The sequence below is a fragment of the Euwallacea similis genome, chromosome 1, assembly GCF_039881205.1.
Source record: "Euwallacea similis isolate ESF13 chromosome 1, ESF131.1, whole genome shotgun sequence".
Classification (NCBI taxonomy): Eukaryota; Metazoa; Arthropoda; class Insecta; order Coleoptera; family Curculionidae; genus Euwallacea; species Euwallacea similis.
In genome coordinates, this window is record NC_089609.1 from 1,967,079 (window position 1) to 1,990,631 (window position 23,553).

Below are 23,553 nucleotides of genomic sequence, written 5' to 3' on the forward strand. Positions count from 1 at the left end.
TGTTCTGCCTTTTGTCCAACCCAACAGCGGGAAGGTATGAAAATCACGAAAAAATAATTAATCTGCCGAACTGAAAGACATTAAATTTGTATTTGAAAGCCTATTGGGCTTCCGAGCGATTATCAAAAACAGAATAAATTAAAGGTAAAGAGTTTATTTTTTACTTGATCTCCGCAAGGTGGCTGGTCGAACTTCCAGTAGCACAGGCCTCTCTTTTGTACTAGGCATAAAGGAATGTGACCTCCTTACTTTGTCTCCTATTGGATAAAAATTTGAAAAGTATATATTCATAAAGAAAACAATTACCTTCTCTTAATACTGGGGCGTATTGATATAATTTGGCTTCTAGAAAATCTTTCATCCCCTCAGACGATATTATTTTCTGTCTGGCTTGTTTCAATTCCTCATCCAGCGCCTGCCGCTCCTTTTCTAATTGCGTTAGTTTATCCTCCGCACCTAAAAAAAATTAATTAACCCTGCGCATCTAACACAAAATGAAAAAGCGACTTCTTAATTGTTCCTCCTTCATTCGCTGTTTCTCTTCATACTCAATTCTTTTAATCCGCTCCTCATCCAGTAACAACTGCTGTTCCTTCTGCAGCCTTTCCAACTCCTCTCTTTTATCCCACTCTTCAGCGAGAACCCTCGCCTGGAGGGCTCTGACTATTTCTTCATCCCTGAAATAATTTTAGTTTAAACTTTTCCTTGATTACAGCATTAGCAAACCTCTTGGCTTGTGTTTCCTCTTCCAATAATTTCTCCAATTTAACTTTGACCTCAGCAAGCTCTCCCAATTTCTTGGAGTCCGCTTTAACTAAAGCTTCAAGTTCCTTTGCCTGGCCTTCAGCCGCTTGTCTTGCAGTGCGCTCTTGTTGCAATAAGGTTCTAAAAGACAATTTTTAATGGAAGGCGTTACACTTAACGAGAATAAAAGGAAAATTGGCCCTCTAATATTTCAACGCTTCCTTGCACATCTTCTAATGATCCTTCTTTATTTCTTGCTTACTTTGCTTGAATCATCTCTTGTATAAGTCCTTGTCTTTGAAGCAGTCTTTTGGCTGCTTGCAGACGCTGGTATGTTTGTTGCCCTCCTGAATGGTCTGCGGCCAAGTGGAGGGCGGAAATCCACTGTAGTCTTGTCATGTGGTCAGGGGCTCCTATAACATTAAGGGAAAATAATTCTAAAATAAACTTGAGTACTACTAGGGGAGGTGTTTATTTACCCAGCTCAAAATTTCTTTCTGGAGAATGCAGTATGATTCTATATCCGGTGGTTGGTTCCACTCTACTTCCCGGCTCTATAGGTAAAGTGCCACATTTGTCCTTCTCAGATCTAGTCTTAAAGTAGGTCAACTCCGACGGTCTGAGAACGAACCAAAACTCTCTCATAGTAGGAAATATATATCCTTTTTTTGTCAAATATCTGAGGAACAAACAAAAATAAATAATCATAATTTCCCACTTTTAAACGTGTTTACCCCTTCTTAATGACATCTTCTACTATTTTTTGGTAAACCTCCGTAGCAGCTTCAGCTATCGCCTTAACATCTCTGACGCCAGTCATGCACCTCGATTCCAACAAAGCAAGAAATGGGGCCAATCTGACACTACCCATGGAGATGCTGAGGTTGGTAAAGTCTTCCTCATCGAAAATGCATCCCAAGGAACTGGCAATCGTTTGGGCGATATTACAAACCTATAAAATTACTTAGAATTTATTTGTTAAACAGAAGACACCAAAGACCTCTGAAGGATGCAAGAGCACTTGATAACTATGCTCAATTTTACTATCCGGCACTAATTCGGCCAAAACGCAGAATATTCTGTACAACTGGTAGATCGCATCATCAGAGAAGACTTTGTGATCACGTTGCATGTACCGTTTTCTGCAAACCAGCCAGCAGACCTGGGAAAAAGTTTCAATAGTTAGGAGATGAGCAAGGAGGTCATGGAGGGCTATACCTCCGCTATGCGACTTTCATATTCCCTGAGTTCCGCTAGAGGAAGTTTCGTAGGGAAGGAGGAAAATACTTCATTTTGGAGATAAAATTTGTACTGGTCGAAACTAAGGGATGGGGTGCTTCTGAAGTGTTCCAGTCCCCTTTCTACTCCATAGAGATCAAGAAGAGTGCCGATATTTGCCGTGAGAACCTAAAATGATACGTCTGTAGTCAGGTAATTTGTTCGTATGTGTGAAAAGCAGGCAGATAATTACTAAAGTTTGCACATTAATATTAGTTTTCTAGCAGATTTGAAGAGTGGCAGTCGTCAAAACTAAGAATGGACCCCGACCACTCCTGATTTAATTCATGTAACATTTAAGTCTAAAATAATAAACTTTCCTTATCTAAAGTGATTCATTATGCGTCTTCTCTAGAATTACTCATTATTTGTATTGGCTCTGAGCATTCCTCACAAAAATACACAAATCTGTTTTACAGAAAGCCGTGCATTTATGATATTGGATGAATTTTCACATGCATATGCTCTCGTTTCATAAATAAATACAATTCCCGTTTAATGGCGCAATAACATTATAGGTATCGACTATATAAAAATGATTTCTCAGGCTGTAACCTTGACATACACTCAGTATTTTCATACGAACGCCTTTAAGGAGAACCTGTTAGAGATTTTACTTTTACAACATGCTTATCGAGCTATATTTGGTGAATACTTGAAAACAACATTTGCGCTACTGCGGCATCCTTTGATTTTGTAACTGGCGAACTTGCAACCACCAAAAAGAATACGCTTAAGTGGGCAACTATTAACTGTTTCTTACTAATATAAATATTAATTTTCCTCATTTTGCTGCATTGCAATATACAACCAACGTCAACGCTATACCCAGAAACTTTTTCCAATTTATGAAAAATCGATTAGGTATCAAGCACCAAGGCTCACCAATTACTCTAAATCAGTTCGCAGTGGGTTGATACAACCTAATAGCCATATTTAAAGTTAATGGGGGCACGTTTTGATACTTTTCCAAATTATGCAGGGTGGGTAGAAACAAAAACCCCTTATTTTTTTAATCCTGCCCAACATTTCAAGCATTTCTTATGCAGCATACCCTATTTTTAGCATTAACTGTGATCGAGGAAATAGCACCTAAGCGTCTACATTACTTGCTAAAAAAAATCACTCTGTATATCACATAACAAACATTGAATTTTGCTCCCAGAGCTCCTGGAAAATTTGGATATATTGAGTTACCTGTACTCAGAACTCGTTCCACATTGCCCAAAAAATCTTTCATTATCTACAGCTACAGGTCAATATGCATGGTATTCCTTAATGTAACTAATAAACCCATCAACCAGCAATTGGCTAATTAATGTTTACACGCAAATTACTTACCTTTAATTTGGATTTGTTAACAAACCCACTTTTATCCTGTTGCAAAGCTTTAAACGCTAAACAAACACTATTAGACACATTTTCTAATAACACAGACATTTCCTAAGCTTTTGATGAGGCACAAGACACGCACGTTACATTGCTTAGCCAGTTTTTGAAATAAGCGCGATAAAACGAATTAAGCGGAACGGTTGAATCATCAATTATCTGACTGGGTATGAGAACGCTAATGGTCAGTTGTGTGAGTGTATTATGCTTTAAGTGGGTGGGGACAACATTGAAAAAGAGACTAATGATCTTTAACAGCTGTAATTTGTGTTTACGAAGCTTATCACCCATATATGACCAGGCCAGGCATCAAAGCCAATGCTGTTTCTTATGCTTTTAGCGGTAGGCATAATTACCACACCATTTTTGTCGAGTTTTTAATTACGTTAATTATGAATATTTGTTTTTTTTACGATTCAATGCAGAAGGAGAAAGTTAAGGACATGATTTTTAATCATTTTCCGTAATTGGATTGGAAATAGATACCATTGTTAAAGATAATAAACAAGATGGTCCAACAAAAACCTCTCTCGGACTAAAATTTCGATAAAAAGATTTACAAAGCGTCGAAAAAAGTGTTTACCTGAAACCTACTCATACAGACCGTTGCTTGAATTATAGCCTCAACCATGGCAAAAAAGGGAACTATCTCGGGCAGCTGAAAGAAATTGAACAGCGACTTGGACATAGGAAAAAATTTAAAATAGGTTTGCGGAAACAATTAAAAATAAGCTCAAATCAGCGCAAATTAGTTTTCAAACAACTATAATAAATAAACTTACATAATTCATTTTACATGTCATCATAATCACTTAAGTCTAAATTCTCACCATCTTCTGTTGCGATCATATCCATTATTGCCCTGAAATATTAAACCAAAGAACGTTATCCCCCTTACAAACTTCATTAATCGAGGCATACTTCAGTATTTTCAGTTCAGGAGAGTCTTGGTTCCAATCCACTTGTCCTGGATGAGCGATCTTCCACTCCAAAATTTGAGTAAGTCTATCACGCAGCCTTTGCACGGCAAACGAGGTAGATTGGCTACACAAAAACTTCATATTTTGATTTACTGATACTCCCTTAAATGCATTTTGATCATTTTCTTCGCTATGTATCCTGAACAGAAAAGGTTTAGAGGTGGATATTTCAATATTTAATAGATTACTTGAATTGATCCCCGAAGAAAACAAGAGATAAGGGGAAAACAACAGTCCCATCATGAACGTAAATCTTACTGGATTTTAAACGTAAATGATACGCTATTAAAGGCGACGGGAACGATTTGGCTTGTTGGAGGACAGACTTTGGATGAAACTCCATTCTTTCATGGTTAACAGTTCGAAGTTGCGCCCCCCCTCTGCGGACTTTGCTGGAAATATTGATTGGTATTAACCACTGATATTGTTCATAACTATTTTCTAATCACATACGTGATAATAGCAATATTGGGGTATAATCCTGCAGCTATGATCGCTTTAATAAGTCCCATATTGTCGCTGTTGCGATTATGTCCCGGACTTCTGGGGTTGGAACTGCTAATAAACTTCATTTCATAAAGGTGTTCAGCAAATTGCTTACGCATGTCTTTCAGTAATTTTAAAGTGGCGGAACTAAGGAAATATTTACGACAAAATGAATATGGATTGTGAGCATCTTCATATCCACGAATCTAAAAATAAAAAATAAATAAGTGCCACAAAGATTAACTGTACGCATGAATGAAAGAAAAGTTTCGACAGTATTTTCTAATTGGCCACATAAAGTTATTTGTGATATATTTTTGGGATAACTTCCATAGAAAGGATGAATGAATACCTACGGCATAATGCATGCAAATATGATCGCTGTTGGTGCCTCTAGACAACTCGTACTTCATTTTATCCGCATTATTACTTTTATTATCACTGGATATGCTTAACTGATACGCATCTTTATAGCCTGCAAAAAAGGGAAATTGGATACTAAAATCAGGTGTGTTTAGGGTATAGGTGGGTACCTAAAGATGCTGCAACAGACAGGACAGGATCTACACAGCTGAACATTGCGGCTAAAATCAACATCTTAGAACACTGAGCAGGAATCGGCAATTTTGCCATATGAAATCCCAAAGGTGTCAAATTCTCTTCACTGTCTAAAGCTCCGAGCCTCTGGAGTAGGGTTAACGATGTTTGTACCGACTTGGATTCCGGAGGATCCATTAGTTTTCCCAAGAACGGTTCTGCTTCCCCTAACTATCAAACATATCAACATCATTACAAACAAATTTGTGAACTACCTGCAGCATCTTCAATTGAAGAATCACATCCTCCAGCCTCTTGCGTAACACTTCAGGCTTCAGAAATTTGTCTAGCAGTTGATATCGGATTTTGGAAATTAAATGATAACAAACACCAGGTTTTACGCGACCCGCACGACCTTTTCTTTGGGAAGCATTGGCTTGTGAAACCTTGAAAAATTGTAATAGGTATAGAAGGAAAATACCGATATATTAATTTACCAATTCTACATCTAAGGTCTCAATTCCGGTTTCCGCATCTAAATTGGACATTTTTATATACCCGCAATCAATTACCGTGATTACGTCGTCAATTGTAATAGAAGTTTCTGCTATGTTGGTGGAAATTATAATTTTTCGCATACCTACAATTATTGCAATAACAATATTTTTAATGGGAAGAAATTTAGATTTTTTAACGGTGCTTACTTACAGATACAACTAGATGTACAAATATGTTAATTATTACCTTTGGGGGCGGGTTTAAATATTTGTTTCTGATCAACGGTTGGCAGTTGGGAATGTAAAGGAATTACGATGTATTTAACTTGATCGAAGCGCCCCGAATCCCTTAACATGGTGCAGAACTTGGAAATATCAGCGAAGCCCGGAACGAAAATTAATATTGTTCCATCGTCATCTGCCATCTTAAATTGAAGACAAAATGTCTGGAAGTATTATTAATTATTACCTCGTCACTTACCTTCTCACAAATATGAACTAAAAGTTCGTAAATTAACAAGATATCTAACGATTCACTTTCCATTTTGCGGAGCTCCTGAATAACATTCCTACAGAAAGAAATTAGACGATAGAAATTCAAATCAGAACTTATCAATTTTCGCTCATTCGCCCCTTTCTTTGATTTCATCCCATAAGTAGGTACTGAGATTTATGTATATGCCTACCTATCATATTTTTGCTCTGTCTCCAACTGCCGAATATAAGGTTCAATATATTCAGACCACTCTTTATGCTTCCGACGATTTTTCGCCACGACCCATTTTCTTGGCTCTTCCTTGAACTTGTAACCAGTCATTTGCAAAACATCCTCCAGATAGAACTCCGTCACAGGATATGTAAACCCAGGAATATTAATATGAGGCGCGTTGTCGTAATACTTCGAGAACGCTTCTGAGTTCAAAGTGGCGCTCATGAGTATTATCTAAAGATTTAATTTCATTAAAAATTGGCTAAAACGATGATGAATAATTTAATTACTTTTATATCACTCCGATATTTAATTACATCTTTGAGGACTGTGATTAGGAAATCGCAGGTTACGTCCCTTTCATGAATCTCATCTAAAATTAGATGGGATACTTGAGTCAGTGCTGGATCACTTTCCATGAATTTAAGTAACACTCCGGTGGTGCAAAACAGAATAGATCCTCGGTCCCTAGGCATCACTCTAAAAACAGTAAATTTAAAAAAAGCATAAAAAAATATATGGATTGCTAGAATGAAAATTCAAAGACAGACTTGATTTTGCACATAGTATAAAGAGATAAATTGCATGATCTTACTTTTCAAGACGAATTTGAAACCCTACACTGCGTCCCAATTTTTCATCTCGTTCTGAGGCAACCCTTTCAGCCACTGAAATGGCACTAATCCTTCTTGGCTGAGTGCAGACGATTTTGCACTGGGAGCCTTTCCCCTTTTTGATATAATCATCCAGAATGAACTGGGCAACCTGGGTAGTTTTGCCACAGCCTTAGATAGTAAACACAAGTTAAACAGTAAAACAGCACAATATTGCCACCTACCAGTTTCTCCACTTATTACAGCAATTTGATTTTTTTCTATTAAATCAATCACTTGATTTTTTATCCCCATTGATGGCAACTTATTACGAATCTTTTGCATTTCTTGATAAGTTCTACTTTGTGACTTCCCTTGCAGTTCTTCCAGAAGTAATGTGTTTTCATAATCATTGTTGTATTGATACCTGGTAATAGAATTCTTTAATAAATTTGACACATCACTAAGCAATTGAAGATTCTTACTTGGCCCCTCCATTGGACTTTAATTTTTCAATAATATTGCCAGTGATATGGGTTAAAAATTCGTGCTTAAAGTCGGTCTCTTCCAAATGCTCATAAGATGTTGTTTTCTCAGAGAATTTTGATGGGTATAGTAAAGAAGTTTCGTTCAGTAGCTTTTCAATGTTATCTTTTTTATTACTAGAAACTAATATAGACCCCAGCTAAAAAAAATAATTAAATGTTCACTTCACAATCTATAACTGAGGAAATAAGAACCGAGATAAGTTAGATGCGCTCCTCTAAAATTGTCTGTTAAATTTGTGTTATACACATGAAGTATACATACGGGTCTGCTATTAGCTCTCGCTTGATTTTCCAAGACTTTCTGCTTTTTAAATTCCTCCCTTGCAATCACAGAACTGGCCCCTTCTCCCCCAGCCTCTAAGAGCATTTCCCGCTTTTGTTTTGCTTTGTTAGCATACCTTGGGATACATAATTTACAAGGAAACTTTGTAACTAGTTCCAGCTTAGATTTAAGAATATCATAATATCAAATGGTACTTAAAGCAAAGCTGAGTAAATATAATGTCTGTCTTCGATTAAAACAAAACATTATGTTTTCAGAGTATTTCTGTTTTGTTGTTGTTCCTTTACATTCTTTGTTACTTACCAAAGTCCAATTTCTCTTCCCTTCAAGCCCTTTGGTCTCTGATCGTACCTTCTTGGCTCACCTCTATCATTGGAATGTTGTCTTGGCTCACCTCTATCATTGGAAGGTTTATACCTCCAATTCTTCCTTCTTCCAGTCATGGTAGCTACACATGAGATAAGTATTTACATTCTAACCCAACATTAATACAAAGCTGAGGCCAAGATGTACCTATATTGGATCTTAAAGTCCATTTACAGTTCAACTGAAAACCCGAGTTCGGATTTAAAACTAATGAACCATACAACAGAACCTTAGACAGAGGGAAATTATGCATATTGCCTCACATTCTTTTAGATTCAATTTTAGAGCCATTAGTTGGGTTCAGGACTGTCAACGATTGTGCAACTCTTTTAAATTTGAAAGGGAAATGATATCAGCGCCTATTCAAATATACGGTCTGTCATGCAATAGCAACCGCATTCAGCAGCGATTGTTGACTCTTTTGGAAGCAGCCCTTTACAATCATAACGCCCAGATATCCAGAAACTTCTGATTCGCTGCGTTAACCGCTTGTCAAACTAATGCCAGTGTCAGAAATTCTGGTCCTTCAAACGTAACTAAATTTCATCAATTATTAACGCTGAAGCCCACGAAATGCAGAGTTTCATCTGCATAAAACACGTAAAGTATATTAAAGTTTTTGGAGTGCTGCTCCTACTTTGATTTGCAATCACCTCATAAATGGCCTAAGCTCTGGAGCGCTAGGCAGATCCCTAACAATGTCCTAAGCCGAAGCCAAAACAACATCATATACCACATATAGAGGGCACTATTACTGGATTCCTGATGATGGAGCGGTATGGAAGCGGTATTGGAGAAAAATGGAATAACTATTGTTCGAGGTGCAAAATATTGGAAAAATGGGATATTTATCTGCAATTCAATGAAATTTGGGTTCAAAATCGTGGAAAAAAGCGAAAAATGTCATTTGAAACCCATGAATTGCTTCATGGATTTCCTAGGTAGCGAAAATTTCACGTACAGACCGGCTGTAATGGCATCGCCAAATATTCATCTCTATATGATAAATTTCCTGTGTTAAAAGCCTCCTAAGGCTTCCCTAAAGAAGCAAAATTCCAACCTATTTACTGTAGTTTCCTACCAAAGCTACCTCTAAAGCAGAACCATAAAGATTGGCTATAATCCATCCTCCAATTACAACTGCACCCCTTGCAGCCTTGTCCTGCATATCTTCCTTAAGTAGCCTGAGCAGCTCTGGCACTAACGAATATCTGTAAATATTAACTCATTTTTATTAAACTTCACGTGCTTGCTTTTTAGTGCATGTAAGGTAATTTTTTAGGACACACAGTATAGCTGAGACTTCACAATCTAACACCGCAGCTGACCACTGGCCAGACAGTATGGTTCCAATCGCCGCGCTATCCGGAATAAAAACTCCCCACCTAAGTGGGCTTTATTTATCTTTAATTATGTTTTAAGATAAGTTTGAGTTCGGTGATTGTGCCAAACAGGTATTCTTCAACGCCTCTTAATCTTTTAAATCTTCTCTGTCTCATTTTGGGAGTTATTCCACTGTCACGGCAAGACAAAAGATTCTCTATTCCAAACCGTACAAAATTTGGTCAATTTACAACAATTTAAAACGCAGTTGGGACCACTCACACCGACTCAGGCTCGGACTTTTCCCCGATTTTGTAGGTATTATATTGCCCCGAAATATTTCGTTTAGGACCTGGTTTAGTCCAGATAAGACCGACACAAGTCCCAATTAAAAACCATTAAGATATCCTGAAGCTAAAGGTCAGGAGACGCAAACATCTGGTCGGGCGGCCTCTGTGTTCAATTAGAAACTGTTATGCAGTGGCGGATCTAGGGGTAATTGAGCCTCGTGCCAGACCTTAGGCCGCCCCCATGTCCCCACCACTCAATGTCATTGGCGCAGCAGAAAACTGCCAGGGAATTTTTTTAAAATGATTTTTTTGTTTATTCTGTTTTATGCTTTTTTGGCAATTGTTTTCAAATTTTTGAAGGCTTTGACATCATTTTAGGACTTACTAAATCATTAGCGTATCAGCAAAAACTATATAAATTTCCCAAGTTTGCGTATTTTTTTGATGCCCCTGGTATTTTTCGCCACAGTATGCAAGGAAATTTTAATAACGTTTCGTATGACTAGACAGCCGATATACAGGACCTCACACCATATATTGCAGCCCACGTCATATATTTTGATTAACTTTTTCCCTAGAGCCTTTCTGCGAAATCAATAGTCTAACAGAGGTCATGATTTTTCCGTTGAAACATCACTCACATAAGTGATTTAGATTAAATCTCGCTCAGCTGCGATGTAAACAAATAATTAATTTGTTGTTTTTCAGATAGCTGCGCTGATTATTGATTGATGCATCACAACATTAAGGACAGTTCAATGCTGTTATATTTAACTGCCAAACACGGTCCAAACCGGCAGAAAATTATATAACATTGCAGAAACTCTCTGCTTACTTTCTGAGCATCCCCGCTATAGTCACTTATCAAGAATAATTAATAATTAACGCATATCAAAGCTGAGATACAGATTACACTCAGCGACCATGCTCAGTTGGGTGGCATGTGTTTTGTGTGTGCATCACATTGCGGTCATCGCAGCCTCCACTTATCAAAAAGACCACCATCACCAGTTTTCCATTGACGAACTGCTCACCACTACGTTTCCCAAGAAAATTTCTAACGACACTGGATTAAACCCTTGCAAAGCCGGTAAGTACGTTTTCCCCCCGTCTTAAGACTTTTTATGCTTATAAATCCGCGCTTAAATCATAACTGAATGGTGTAAATTTCCAGACGTGTTCTTGGATGACATTGCCATTAACTTGGAAGAGTCCAGAAAGCGCTACATTCCGAAGGATACAGAAAATGAGCAAAAGAAGCACAATGCTATGTCGGTTAGCGCAAAGAAGATTCTTGAAAAAAAGAAGATTTGGTAAGAAAATTAAAATCAAAATGGCAATTTTGTTTTGGAAAATCGTTTCGTTGTCTTCTTTAGGAAGAGTGTCGGGAACGAGCACAGCATCCAGAAAAGGGCCTCAGCTACCACCATAAAAGAACGGTTATGGGATTTCGGGATAATTCCTTATGAAATTGATGAGACCTGGGGTTCTTCCAGGAGAGCCTTGGTTAGACAGGCCATGCGGCATTGGGAGAACCATACTTGCCTTAAATTCGTCGAAAGGAATAAAAGTGAGGACAATAATTACGTGTTTTTCACTGAAAAAGACTGCGGGTGCGTTCAATTCTATTTTTTAATTAATAAACGTAACCTGGCATTGTCTTCAGGTGTTGTTCCTTTGTGGGGAAACGGGGAATTGGGGCTCAGGCTTTAAGCATTGGCGACAAATGCGCCAAATTTGGTGTAATCGTCCACGAAATAGGCCATGCGATCGGGTACTACCATGAGCACACCCGACCGGACAGGGATAACTATGTCCAAGTGTTCGAGCATAATATAATGGAAGGTCAGTTTAATGATCTGGTTCTTTCACTACTGGGGAATGACTATAAAATCCTTGCAGATCAGAAGAACAACTTTAATAAAATGGGCACGGATCAGGTGACTTCCCTGGGGCAGAAATATGACTACGATTCCATCATGCATTATGCCAGAAACACGTACGCGATTAACCAATATCTGGGTACTATTCAACCCATTGGGATTCCGCAGGGCAAAAACCCTCCAGAGATTGGGCAGAGGGTTGCTTTAAGTCCCGGTGATATCCAGCAAACCTTAAAGTTGTATAATTGCCCTAGTAAGTCTATTTCTCCCCCTATACGTATTTGAAAACACTAAAAAAGTATGCGAAATAAGCATTTGATCATTGCCTAGGACAAATGAAGAAAATTCCTAGATAAAAACACAATTGTCTAAACATTTTCTTATTAATGCCGCAAATTTCTTGTGATGCTTTGAGGTTTTATTCCATAGAATGCGGCCGCACTTTCCAGTCCAAATCAGGCACTTTCTCCTCACCTTCCTTGACCGTTAACTCGGCCACTGACGAACCTGTCTCATGTGAATGGCGAATTATGGCTACTCCAGGAGAAAAAGTTATCCTTAATATCACCTCTATGGACATTTTGAAATCACCCAATTGCAGTAGTGATTATCTTGAAATACGAGACGGATATTGGAAGAAATCCAGATTTTTAGGTAGATCTATTATTGAATCATTATTGGATTAAGGTGAATCAATGGCGACCATTGCAGGTAGATTCTGCGGTAGTGGTGAAATTGGTGGTTTTAAGACGGAAACCAATCGGATGTTAGTAACTTATGTTTCGGAAAATACCAGGGATTACAAGGGGTTTAGTGCAAGTTTTGAGGTTGCTTGTGGGGGTGATTTGCACGTGGATTCTATTGGGTGAGAAAATGAAAAAGTTGAATCTATTATTTTACAAATTCTTGAAATAATTTTAGATATCTCGCATCTCCCAACTACCCCGACGAGTACCGCCCCAATAAAGAGTGCATTTGGCAAATTTCCGTTGCAGAACAATTCCAAGTGGCCATACAATTCGTTTCCTTCGACTTGGAACATCACGTGGATTGCAGCTATGATTTCGTCTCTATTCGCAGTGGTTTAGGGGCGAATTTCACGCATATAAAAACCTTCTGCGGTTCCCTTATCCCCGACCACCAGATCTCAACAAGGAACCAAATGACTGTGCGTTTTTTCAGCGACAAGTATGATTAATCCCGATTTTTTGCCTTATTTGTAATTAAGCTATTTAGGACTAATCAGAGGGGGGGATTTTCTGCGAAAATCTTTGCGGAGTTCAATGAGTGTGAATATATTGAGCATGGCTGTGAGCAGTTGTGTATCAACACTTTGGGGAGCTTCCAGTGTGGGTGTAAACCCGGTTTTGAGCTACATTCCGATAAAAGAAGTTGTGTTGGTAAATTTTCTGTGTTCCTTGTGATCGTCGAGAAATACAAGAAATGTCACTTTACTCTAGATGCCTGTGGGGGCATCTTCAAAACCCCGAACGGCACAGTAACCTCCCCTTCATTCCCAGAGCTCTACCCGCCCAAAAAGCGCTGTGCCTGGCAAATTGTGGCCCCCCCTCAACACGTCATTTTCTTGAATTTCACTCACATTGATATCGAAGGCAATAATTACGACGATCAGGTGAGTTTGTGAACATACAAAGGAGACGAAATTGAGGATTGATTTATGAGAATTGCAGCCCTGCGAGTACGATCACGTGAACGTTTCCAGTTTGCTCATAACGGGAAAATACAAGGAGCATGGTTCGTTTTGCGGAACAAAAATACCTAATATTATTGCCTCTGAGAGTAATGAGCTGAAGGTCACTTTTGGGTCAGATGACAGTGTCCAGCAAACCGGATTTGCAGCTGTTTATTTCATGGGTAATGCTTTGCTTACATAGAAAACACTTAAAACATGGCAAACTTTACACATTTGAAAGGAAAATTCTGGTATGCGACTTTTCGCAGACCATCCCATATTGCTTACCCACATCTATATTGATTCAAATGAATTATTTTTATTAGTCATCTAAATATCTCTTTTTCTTCATAGATTTAGACGAGTGTGCCACGAGAAATGGAGGCTGCGAACACGACTGCACCAACACCCTGGGCAGCTTCCAGTGCTCTTGCTGTACCGGTTTCACCTTGCACGAGAACAAAAAGAGTTGTATCGAGGGCGACTGCGTCCACGACGTTTTCACCACGCACATCCAACCCCAAATGGGCACTATTAGCAGCCCCAACTTTCCCAAAACATACCCCCCCTCCAAGGACTGCGCATGGCATTTGAGAACGTCACCTGGCCATCGAATCCGATTAACGTTCATGATCTTCAATTTAGAATCACATCCAGAGTGCTACTTCGATTATGTGCAAGTAAGCGCATGTTGTGTTGATTAGATTAATGGAGATAACTAATTTGATTATGTTAAAGGTATTTGATGGAGATTCATCTAAGGCGCATCAGAAGGGGAGATATTGCGGAGCTGGTGCTCCTAGTGCAATCGATTCTACTGATAATCAGCTGTATATGACCTTTAAATCAGACGCTAACGTCCATAAAAAGGGATTTATTGCCACATATCATACTGTATGCTGTTTGACTGTCAACAAAACTTCGTGAAGTTAATCTTCTAATTTAATTCAAAAAGCTCTGTGGAGGAATTCTTCAAGCGACCGAAGAAAAACGCCAAATCTACTCTCATCCCTCCTATGGGAACACTACTTATCCAGCAATGAGGTCGTGCGATTGGTTCCTCATAGGAAACGATGGATTCAGCGTTAAACTCACCTTCAAGGAGTTCCAACTGGATGATGGTTGTTACGATTTCGTCGAGGTCTTTGACGGCTTGGACAGCGACGATTTCCGCAGTTTAGGGAGATTTTGCGGCAATGAAGTAAGTGTTTTTCTCTCTCCAATTTGAGATCGCTCGAATTTGATTTTTCTTTAGACAGAAAATGAGCTGATTTCCACAGAAGAAGGGATGATTGTGAAGTTTAGGACTGACGATAGGGAAGCTGGGCGTGGCTTTTTGCTTGAATATCAGCTGGCAGAGAGCACCTACAGTGTAGAGGAATACGACAATTTGGAATAGTTATATTCGTTTTTTGCCTTTATTAGGGTGATTCGAAAAGAGAGAGATGTATAGGTACTAATAGATTATTAGAAACTTGTGATATTTTCATAGCTGCTCCATATTCTTTAGAGTGTATGATACCCACTTTTTGCTTTTGTAAATATCACTTAATGCTGCATAGAGGAGGAATTAAAGGAATTATTCCTCTACCACTCGAATTTTGTATGTGATCTTTTTTTATATACAAACGTTCATTTTTAATTTGTGTATGTCTGTCTGTGTATATAGGTAGCAAATTAGACGTTTTAGCTGAGAAAATTTCTTTTATTTATAAAAAATAGTACTATCAAATTTGGTTGCCAAGCTCCCTCCAATTGCCACTCACCAAAAATCTTGTTTAGGACCTGGTTTAGTCCAGATAAGACAACCACAAGTCCCAATTAGAAACCATTAAGATATCCCGGAGCTAAAGGTCAGGAGATGCAAACATCTGGTCGGGCGGCCTCTGTGTTCAATTAGAAATTGTTATGCAGTGGCGGATCTAGGGGTAATTAAGCCTCGTACCACGCCCTAGGCCGCCCACCACTTGATATTTCATTGGCGCAACATAAAGCTGAAGGGCCCAGAAATTTTTCAAAATCGTTAACTTCTTTATTGTTTTATGCTTTTTTAGTCATTTATTCAAATTTTTTAGAGTCTTCATTTTAGTATTTACTAAATCATTAGCGTATAATAAAAAAATATACAACATTACAGAAACTCTTTGATTACTTTTGAAACATCCCCGCTAGAGTCACTTATCAACAATAATTACCAATTAACGCATATCAAAGCTCAAATACAGGTTACATTCAGGGACCATGCTCAGTTGGGTAACATCTATTGTGTGTGCACCACACTGCGGCCATAGCAGCCTCCACTTACCAAAAAGACTGTCATCACCAGTTCTCCATTGATCAACCGCTCACCATCACTTTTACCAAGAAAATATGCACTGACACTAAATTAAACCCTTTCAACGTTGTAAGTGTGCTTCTCTGCTTGAAATTGCTAAGTAAGAGGCGGATTTCTAGCAGAATATGCCATATGTTATTTTTTGATGGTCACATTATTTTGAAGATGCGGGGTGTTCCAGAAACAATAGTACAAATGAGTATAGGAGGCTAGAGAGTATAAAATAGAGCAATTCAGCTTGCTTGTCTTAACTTTACAGAATGTCAAATTAATTGCAATTTTATATATTTAATACATACATTTTTAATATATATTCTACTCCGGAGGGGTTGGAGGGATGAACTCATTCCATATATCTGTTTCAAACTAACTCATAGGCGGCGATAATTTCACCACATTTTCAAATTTTACAAGCAGTGGTCGTCCAAAAGAGCTTTAAAACTAAATTTGAAACTTCAAAACTCTCATTAAAAACCATGCTCTTATTAATCCCAGTATTACTCGAAAACTAGGACAGGTGTTGGGATTTCTGCAGATAAATAAAACCATAAAGATTAGCAAATTTAGAAAATCGTATAATATACTATCGGCCACAAAAGTGGTCGACCACGCTAAGTTTCAAAATCGCTTGACGCGTATTCCGAACGAAGGCGCCTTATCTGTTCACAAAAAATGACCCACAGGCCTAACAGACACGTTGTGTTGAGCGAATAAATTTAGAATTTTACATCGAATACCAAGTTTGCCTGAATATTTTCAAGTTGATAATTTCAAATAAATCAATTCGGCTAGTAATTTCGCACCTCTCACTTAACTATCAAGTGATTTCTATGTCGCAAAAGTTCTTTAGGCAACAGATGACATAAGCGGCGTTTTTCGTAATGCGTACGCTAAAAGGGAAAATTTCAAGACACATTTTTTTCGGAAATACAGTACGATCAAAAGAAAATAAACTTAAAAATTATATAAATAAATGACAAAATTAAAAAATAAACAATTCTAATAGCGGGTTACTCCCCCATTGGCGTCGATGACGTCTTGTAGCCTCCGGCCCATTGAACCCACAAGGTTTTGACACAAGGGTGAACCTCTAACCGTGTTCCAGATTTGGTTGCAATGTGCCACCAAATCTTCGGTAGTACGTTCATTGTTATTGTGCCACCTTTGAACCATTAGGCCCCATAAATTTTCTATGGGATTTAGGTCTGGTGAATATGCAGGCCAGGGAAGATTATTTATGTCTGGATGCTCGTGATACCAATCCTTCACGATGTTTGCGCGATGTATCCTACAGTTGTCATCAACATAATTGATGACAGGCATTTCTGCCACAGGATACAAAGTACGAACAGAAGGAAGCATAACTTCGTCGAGCATCCGAACGTATTCAATAGAATTCTCCCTTGTTTCAAAACTTGCCAGTTCGCCGGGACCATCACCAGACATCCACCCATAGAAGTTAACCCGTATTCGGCCGGACCTTCTGTTCGATACAATATAGTATTCATCGTATCGAGTATTATGAGGTCGCCATAAATGTAGCCCGCCGTTTTCACTTGACAAAAAAGTTTTTTCGTCAGCAAAAATAGCATTTGCCCAATCGAAATTTAAATACTCTTGGGCAAATGCTAAGCGGGCCTGTTTATGTTGCTCTGCCAGAGCAAGTTTCGTTGCTGGTCGCCGATTATGAAGACCCTCTTTATGAAGAGTCCTTCGGATGGTCTCCATACCTACATCCCAACGTACAGCGTACTGGGATGTTCGTCGGAAACCACATTCCCGAAAATCGGAGACCAGTTTCTGCCGCTGGTCGTCCGACAACTTGGGGAGTCTACCATGTCTGGGTCGCTTGTCTACGTGACCCTCGACCCCATGACGGGTGATCCAGCGACGGACGGTCTCTCTCTGAAACGAGATCAAAACTACACGGGCACAAAAATTTTAAAAACCTCTCAAATTTGGGTTTCTGAACAGCAATTCTTCTTATACAGGGTGTTCCAAATTCGATGTGCTATTATTGCTACCTCTTAAACGGGAAGAGTTACAGGGTCGGTTAAATTGGAAGAAATGTGCCAAATTTAATACTCTTCTAAGAACCGAAAACAATGTTGTCGAATGATTTTTAGTTTTTGAATTACTGTGAAAAAACTAAAATTAGGTCGAATTTAATTTTATGAATGAATCGATAACTAAAGGTTTTTCATCAAAACGTTTGATACAAGAACTTCGTAGTTTTCTTATGTCTGCAATCCAGTAAATTTCAAAATTTTAAATGTTCCTTAGCTTTTGAGATAATGAGACAACAACTTGAGTTTTTCAAATACGGACCTGTGCATGTTTCGGTGATTTTTAAAAGTTCTTAATAACCCCTTTACAACGATGTATCACAAGATAGAATTTTTTGTCTTAGTTTAAAAGAAGTAATTCTGCATTTATCTCTCAATAAGCTAGGCCGCTCTTGGAGTGCCAAGCCAAAAATGAAATTATTATGCCTCAAAAATGTTATGCAGGCAAATGAATTATCAATCCAGCTATACGATTATAATTTGGAACACCCTGTATAACACAGCCGACGTCTCACAAACTTTTCGCTCAACTCGAGATGAAATTCTTGCCAGAAGTAACAATATAAACAAAAAAACGTCCCCAAATTTAAGCCAGTGATAAAGTTACCTTAATTGAAAAAAGACAATGTGATTACGTACCGTAATATTCAACTCACGACTAATTTGGGAAACATTACGCCCTTGTTCATACAAAAGTACTATATTGTTTTTAATATTATCGCTCAGATTTGGAGGCATTGCAGCTGAACGATGAACTGAGAAAATATCAAAAAATAAAATTGTCTCAATGAATTGGGCCAGCAATACATGTTTGTGTGCAAAATATTGATGTATATACACAAAAAGGAGAGCCCAACAAAAAGTAATCTAGATCAAGTGTGACAAAAAAAGGTATCCGACTCACAGTACCGCAAGCGATTTTGATTTGAAACTGGTCGACCACTTTTGTGGCCGATAGTACATGATGTTCTTGGCATGAAATTTTTGGCGTTGCAAACGTAGTGAAAATTGTTTTTTCAAATGATAGCTTAAACATTCAAATCCCTCATCGTCTTAAGGATTCTTCCTTCATGAGGAAACGGAGAATTGAGACTCTGGGATTCAGCAACGGCAACAAAGCGCCAAACTTGGTGTAATGGTCCACGAAATAGGCCACCCGATCCGGTAGTGCCATTAAAACACCCAAGGGGACAAACAGCATCATCCAACCTTTGCCCTAGCATCACTACGACTCTATCATGCATTATGGGAAGAAAATAATCCAATCTATTAAGATATGGGTGATATTGAATTTATTGAGGTGCCAGACGGTGAAAATGCTCTGAAGATTGAGCAGAGTTGCTTTAAGCTCTGGTGATATCCAGCAAACCTTGAAGTTGTATAATTGCCCTAGTAAGTTCGTACTTTTCCTTCTACACATTCGAAATGGTTGGAAAAGTGTGTAAAATAAATATCTGATAGGTCATAAGTATGACTAAATCCAATTTCTTTGCATTATTATTAATGAAATTATTTAGGATTGATTAGAAAGGGAGATTTTCGGCGAAAACTTATGCGGAATTCAATGAATGTGAACACATTGAGTATGGTTGTGAGTAGTTGTGTATCGACACAATGGGGAGCTTCCAATGTGAGTGTAAATCTGCTATTGAGCGGTACATGGGCAGAAGAAATCACGTCAGCAAATTTTCGACTATCATTGTGATGTTCAAGAAAAATAAGGAACATTACCCTAAATGCCTGTATGAGTATCTTCAAAGTCTTAAAAGACGCTGTAACCCTCAACTCCTCTTTTCCAGAGCTTTAACATGAATTCTCACAGTACTTAACTAATATTTTCTTCTACAACTCCACTTGTTTCTCCTTATTTTCACAACGCTCCATGACTTTGAGTCATGGAGCGTTAGTTAGCTGCAGGGTAGACGCCCCTTATCAATGTTGAATTGCTCCTTAGCATCAACTTCTTCAGCTTTTTTCATGGCCTTTTGCTCGATGAAAGCCACGTACTTGATCTAAGAAAACGCTAAGATGGAGCTCGACTTATCTCGAAAAGGGGGCTTAAATAGGTGGTGCAACACGTTTGGGGATTTTGCTGTAATGAGGAAAGGGCATTTACCTGCATTTGAAGGTTGCCGAGGAACACAGCTGCAAATTTTCGCTAATTTCACGTTGAAACTGGGAAAGTTGGAAGCTCCCGGAAACACTTCTATATGTTGGAACGGCAGAAAGTGAAAAGATCTTTTTAAGAATTTGAGCTAATCGGCTGACCCCGATATTGTTACAGTCAAATGGGAGAATTTCACCTGAGTGAACGATCACCTGAGGGGATTCATTGTCTTTTTCTAGCTCAAGATAGTCTTAACAGAAAGGGAACAAATCTCGCGTAATTTAGCCAAATGTACTCATCTGGTTGGCTGCAACTAAAGGATGTATTCTTGCAAAAAATAAATCTTCTGTTCAATTATGTTATTGGCAATTGTCCTAAATTCTGTCCTCCTTTTATAAACAAGTTCAGATAAAGAGGGAACATTCTCCATGAAGATAGAGAAACAGAAATTCTAGTGACAGTGTGTCTGCCGCCATTTGGCAATGTTTACCTGCTACCTATTCATTTCACATTGCGTTTCACTGCAGTTCGGACCGTGCTTGGTTGAGCTGGAACCAACACTTGAACTATCGCTTAAAAATAGCACTGCTAACAATTTACGTAATTGTGACGTTCTGGCTTCTAGTAATAATTAACAAAAAAGTATTGTTCTCAAATTCCATATAATGTGTAAATTCATAATTCGCCAGTTTCTAACTCCAAAAAACAATTATTTTGATTCTATTAGTTTTCTTATAAGTAGGTGGGTACCTGGTACTGACTATTTTTGCCTTATGGACTAGGGTCATGGCGTAGAACGGTACTTGTTTTATGCAATGCTAAAATATTGCACAACTCATACTGAAGAGAGCAAATTACACTCATTGTTATTACAGCAGACACGAATTTTTCCACTACTAGATTTCATAAAATTGCAATAAACATACCTAATATTAGCATAGCACAGCATAAATTAAATTCGAAGCAACAGCAACGGTGACATTTAATTTAAAATGTGTTTCCGTGGCAACCATAAGTAAGTAAAGCAGCAACGGACAAGATGACGACAATCTGTTCGATTTTTTCATCTCCCTAGGTAAATAATGAGTTATATATTTGTTATTATTAACCTGTTATTCAGATGTTCTAGAAAAAAGATGAGAAAACATATTTCCCCGGCATTCAATGCACTCAATAATGGTGTTTTCAAAGCTAGAAGTGGAAAAACAGTTTTCTAACTAGAATTCCATACCAAAAATTTTGTTAAAAACTGTATAAATATCACAACATTTTTCCCTAAGAACAAGAAAATTAAACTTTAGATATTCCTACTTTTTAATCCTCTAGTTCTTCTTCTGTTTGCGTGTTTTACCACTAACACTAACAGCTCGCTTTCCCCACCTTAAATTATTAATTTTCTCCCCCAAAACATAGACAACCACTGCGAAACCGAAATTTGAAAGGAAAAATACTATCCTGAAGGGAAAACTGAGAACATTTAAAACGGGGTAAACCCACTTATTAGTGTAGGAATGTAGATAAAGTATCCATACCAGGTACGACAACATGAACAATACAAAAATGGAAAGGCCTACTTTTCTGGACGGATATTTTCGGTAAGACAACAGCGTTTCCATGAGGGTGAAAATCATTATATTAGTGTGCATCAGGTGGTTGAGCCAGGTGGGAAAGAACTGGTCGATGAGTTTCGGGAAGACCAGCTCTCGATTCACGGCGTATAAACCCCAAAAGGTGAGACCCACGAACATTGAAAGGGGAAATGCTAAAACTGGTAGCATCTGGAAAAAGTGAAAAAAAACTGTACAAGCTCTCCTATTTTAGAATTTTTTATGGAGTAGCTCTGTTATGAGTAGATGATAGATGGATGAAATTTTTACAAATGACTATGAGATGATGTTCAAGTAATAGTTCAAATCACAAAAAAATTAGAACTGATGACAGAAATATGTGTAAAAAAGTACGGGAAAAATCTCATCTATCTATCTATCTATCCTAACATCCAAAATAGTTTATAATGACACTCAAAGGAGAACTCCCTGTGCATAAGCTAATTTTGGTATTCTGTTCCTGATCGATACAAATAACTATGATTAAACATGATCTCATAAACATTCTAATGTTATAAATAATTCATACTTACAACATCTTTAATTTTTCTAATGACTGGTTTTGTTTTTGGATTTTCATCATTTGTACCGAAAATGTCGTTGAGGAAGCATATTGTAAAAAATACAGACTGTAGCAACTGAAACAAGAATTATTATTAAAGAATATATTACACCGATATAAAGAACTTATATAATTAGTAATCGAGGTCATGAGAATATAAAAATTCCGTAGCTTCTCAGTAAAACAATAGAAGCAGATCTTTAGTCAGCCTTGAAAAGCAATTGACATGTGTCATATAAGTTCAGGATTTATACAGCCCCATTTTCCCTGGTATATTTTTCAGAACATGTGACCTCAATTTAGTTACTTTAGGAAATGTTGTCCAGTGAAACCAGACAAAACATTGGGAAATTGAAGGCATTTTTTTGAGACTTTTGTATTATTTTGCCTTCGATTTCATCTGAATGGCATCTTTTAAATGCTATAAGTTAGTACATAGCAGATAGGTGTAAAAATCTGTTAATTCTTATCATAGATATGCTATTTCAGCTTAGTTAAAACAATTATTTATTGCAAAGCAATCATTCAGTGGTTTATTTAGAACTTCAAAAAATGACTACTTACGGCATCCCAGTAAGTCAAAAACTTCAGCTTGTGGGTATTTAACAAGTTGTCTCCTAAATCTGCTATTTCAACAGGAATTTTTACAAAATTCCAGTCGTAATAGCAGCCAAACCAAAAGTGTGCTGCTATGAGCAGGTGTCCTATTGCTGGAATGCCCATGTTCTTGCTACCTACACATACAATGTTTTGTGGACGTTTAATATAATAATGTACAAGTTTCAACAGCTGTATAAAATAGATAATTAATTAACAAACGTAGCACTTGAGATGATTTATAATGAAGTGCTCCACATACCTCTTACCTACAATAAGAAATTGAGGAAAAAATCGCGGGTTTTGATCGATCAAATCGACTTTGCTCAGCTAGGTACTTGTACCAATCATCGAGCAACAGCGAATTGTAGAAAAAGCTGCAGAAATCATTTTGGGTATGAGGAATTAATCGCTCATAACAAATTAGTACCAACGTTTTCAAGGCTGTTAAAAATTCGATATGAGATTATTAAAGGTTAAGTTGGAAATATCCGACCTAGGGCCAGATTTTCTAGTTCAGTTAATTGGTTATGCAATAACTAAATGTTAACATACAGTTTAACTTTTAATTATAAAATGTGCCACAATTTTTATCTGACATTTCCGACCCATGTAAATTTGGTTGTCTAACATATCTATTTACAGTTATCATCTTCCATCATAATACAAAGGTCACTGCA

The 23,553-nt window shown here is 37.8% G+C and overlaps 4 protein-coding genes across 7 annotated transcripts; 1 reads left to right on the plus strand and 3 right to left on the minus strand.

Annotated features, from left to right (window-relative positions):
• Positions 1-12: 12 nt before the first annotated feature.
• On the minus strand, positions 13-3,673 carry LOC136409662 (differentially expressed in FDCP 6-like). The gene is made up of 10 exons (XM_066391333.1): positions 3,364-3,673; positions 1,963-2,151; positions 1,745-1,906; positions 1,479-1,696; positions 1,224-1,423; positions 1,007-1,157; positions 727-885; positions 508-677; positions 307-456; positions 13-257 (listed from the first exon to the last, which is right to left on the minus strand). Exons 1-10 carry the CDS (start codon positions 3,460-3,462, stop codon positions 154-156), a joined length of 1,602 nt encoding a protein of 533 aa, XP_066247430.1. The 5' UTR covers positions 3,463-3,673; the 3' UTR covers positions 13-153.
• Positions 3,674-4,161: 488 nt separating this feature from the next.
• On the minus strand, positions 4,162-8,661 carry LOC136409041 (ATP-dependent DNA/RNA helicase DHX36-like). Of its 2 annotated transcripts, none has more exons than XM_066390330.1 (17): positions 8,348-8,661; positions 8,024-8,159; positions 7,699-7,898; positions 7,459-7,640; positions 7,216-7,405; positions 6,911-7,100; positions 6,598-6,854; positions 6,393-6,480; positions 6,159-6,336; positions 5,912-6,054; positions 5,690-5,860; positions 5,411-5,645; positions 5,234-5,352; positions 4,845-5,083; positions 4,580-4,783; positions 4,333-4,530; positions 4,162-4,273 (listed from the first exon to the last, which is right to left on the minus strand). In XM_066390330.1, the coding sequence occupies exons 1-17, from the start codon at positions 8,485-8,487 to the stop codon at positions 4,204-4,206; spliced, it is 2,940 nt and encodes a 979-aa protein (XP_066246427.1). In that variant the 5' UTR covers positions 8,488-8,661; the 3' UTR covers positions 4,162-4,203. The 2 variants fall into 2 exon arrangements, with proteins under 2 accessions (XP_066246427.1, XP_066246433.1); XM_066390336.1 differs by having other exon boundaries at positions 6,159-6,329; positions 6,389-6,480.
• A 1,027-nt stretch (positions 8,662-9,688) lies between these two features.
• Positions 9,689-15,288, plus strand: LOC136409615 (protein tolkin-like). 2 transcript variants are annotated; one of them, XM_066391251.1, is made up of 16 exons: positions 9,689-9,864; positions 10,732-11,113; positions 11,198-11,336; positions 11,400-11,636; positions 11,690-11,868; positions 11,926-12,159; positions 12,336-12,560; positions 12,618-12,771; positions 12,828-13,094; positions 13,143-13,306; positions 13,367-13,539; positions 13,598-13,781; positions 13,954-14,279; positions 14,338-14,493; positions 14,555-14,800; positions 14,855-15,288. In XM_066391251.1, exons 2-16 carry the CDS (start codon positions 10,948-10,950, stop codon positions 14,996-14,998), a joined length of 2,994 nt encoding a protein of 997 aa, XP_066247348.1. In that variant the 5' UTR covers positions 9,689-9,864; positions 10,732-10,947; the 3' UTR covers positions 14,999-15,288. The 2 variants fall into 2 exon arrangements, with proteins under 2 accessions (XP_066247348.1, XP_066247340.1); XM_066391243.1 differs by having other exon boundaries at positions 13,143-13,539.
• A 5,464-nt stretch (positions 15,289-20,752) lies between these two features.
• LOC136409691 (androgen-induced gene 1 protein-like) lies at positions 20,753-23,500 on the minus strand. Of its 2 annotated transcripts, XM_066391381.1 has the most exons (4): positions 23,136-23,500; positions 22,841-23,010; positions 22,248-22,352; positions 20,753-21,885 (listed from the first exon to the last, which is right to left on the minus strand). In XM_066391381.1, exons 2-4 carry the CDS (start codon positions 22,997-22,999, stop codon positions 21,430-21,432), a joined length of 720 nt encoding a protein of 239 aa, XP_066247478.1. In that variant the 5' UTR covers positions 23,000-23,010; positions 23,136-23,500; the 3' UTR covers positions 20,753-21,429. The 2 variants fall into 2 exon arrangements, with proteins under 2 accessions (XP_066247478.1, XP_066247469.1); XM_066391372.1 differs by lacking the exon at positions 23,136-23,500 and having other exon boundaries at positions 22,841-23,093.
• Positions 23,501-23,553: the final 53 nt, after the last annotated feature.

What these genes read in the sequence shown, in the direction of transcription:
- LOC136409662 (XM_066391333.1), bottom strand. Translation starts at nt 3,462, where the DNA reads ATGTCTGTGTTATTAGAAAATGTGTCTAATAGTGTTTGTTTAGCGTTT. An exon ending in GAAGGAGGAACAATTAAGAA is followed by an intron (nt 457 to 507) that starts GTCGCTTTTTCA and finishes AATTTTTTTTAG; the next exon opens with GTGCGGAGGATAAACTAACG. An exon ending in CGCCCCAGTATTAAGAGAAG is followed by an intron (nt 258 to 306) that starts GTAATTGTTTTC and finishes TTTATCCAATAG; the next exon opens with GAGACAAAGTAAGGAGGTCA.
- LOC136409041 (XM_066390330.1), bottom strand. Translation starts at nt 8,487, where the DNA reads ATGACTGGAAGAAGGAAGAATTGGAGGTATAAACCTTCCAATGATAGA. An exon ending in AGACCTTAGATGTAGAATTG is followed by an intron (nt 5,861 to 5,911) that starts GTAAATTAATAT and finishes CAATTTTTCAAG; the next exon opens with GTTTCACAAGCCAATGCTTC. An exon ending in TTCAATTGAAGATGCTGCAG is followed by an intron (nt 5,646 to 5,689) that starts GTAGTTCACAAA and finishes TATGTTTGATAG; the next exon opens with TTAGGGGAAGCAGAACCGTT.
- LOC136409615 (XM_066391243.1), top strand. Translation starts at nt 10,948, where the DNA reads ATGCTCAGTTGGGTGGCATGTGTTTTGTGTGTGCATCACATTGCGGTC. An exon ending in GAAGAAATCCAGATTTTTAG is followed by an intron (nt 12,561 to 12,617) that starts GTAGATCTATTA and finishes CGACCATTGCAG; the next exon opens with GTAGATTCTGCGGTAGTGGT. An exon ending in GCAATAATTACGACGATCAG is followed by an intron (nt 13,540 to 13,597) that starts GTGAGTTTGTGA and finishes TGAGAATTGCAG; the next exon opens with CCCTGCGAGTACGATCACGT.
- LOC136409691 (XM_066391381.1), bottom strand. Translation starts at nt 22,999, where the DNA reads ATGGGCATTCCAGCAATAGGACACCTGCTCATAGCAGCACACTTTTGG. An exon ending in TTTTGACTTACTGGGATGCC is followed by an intron (nt 22,353 to 22,840) that starts GTAAGTAGTCAT and finishes TTCTTGTTTCAG; the next exon opens with TTGCTACAGTCTGTATTTTT. An exon ending in TTAGAAAAATTAAAGATGTT is followed by an intron (nt 21,886 to 22,247) that starts GTAAGTATGAAT and finishes CACTTTTTCCAG; the next exon opens with ATGCTACCAGTTTTAGCATT.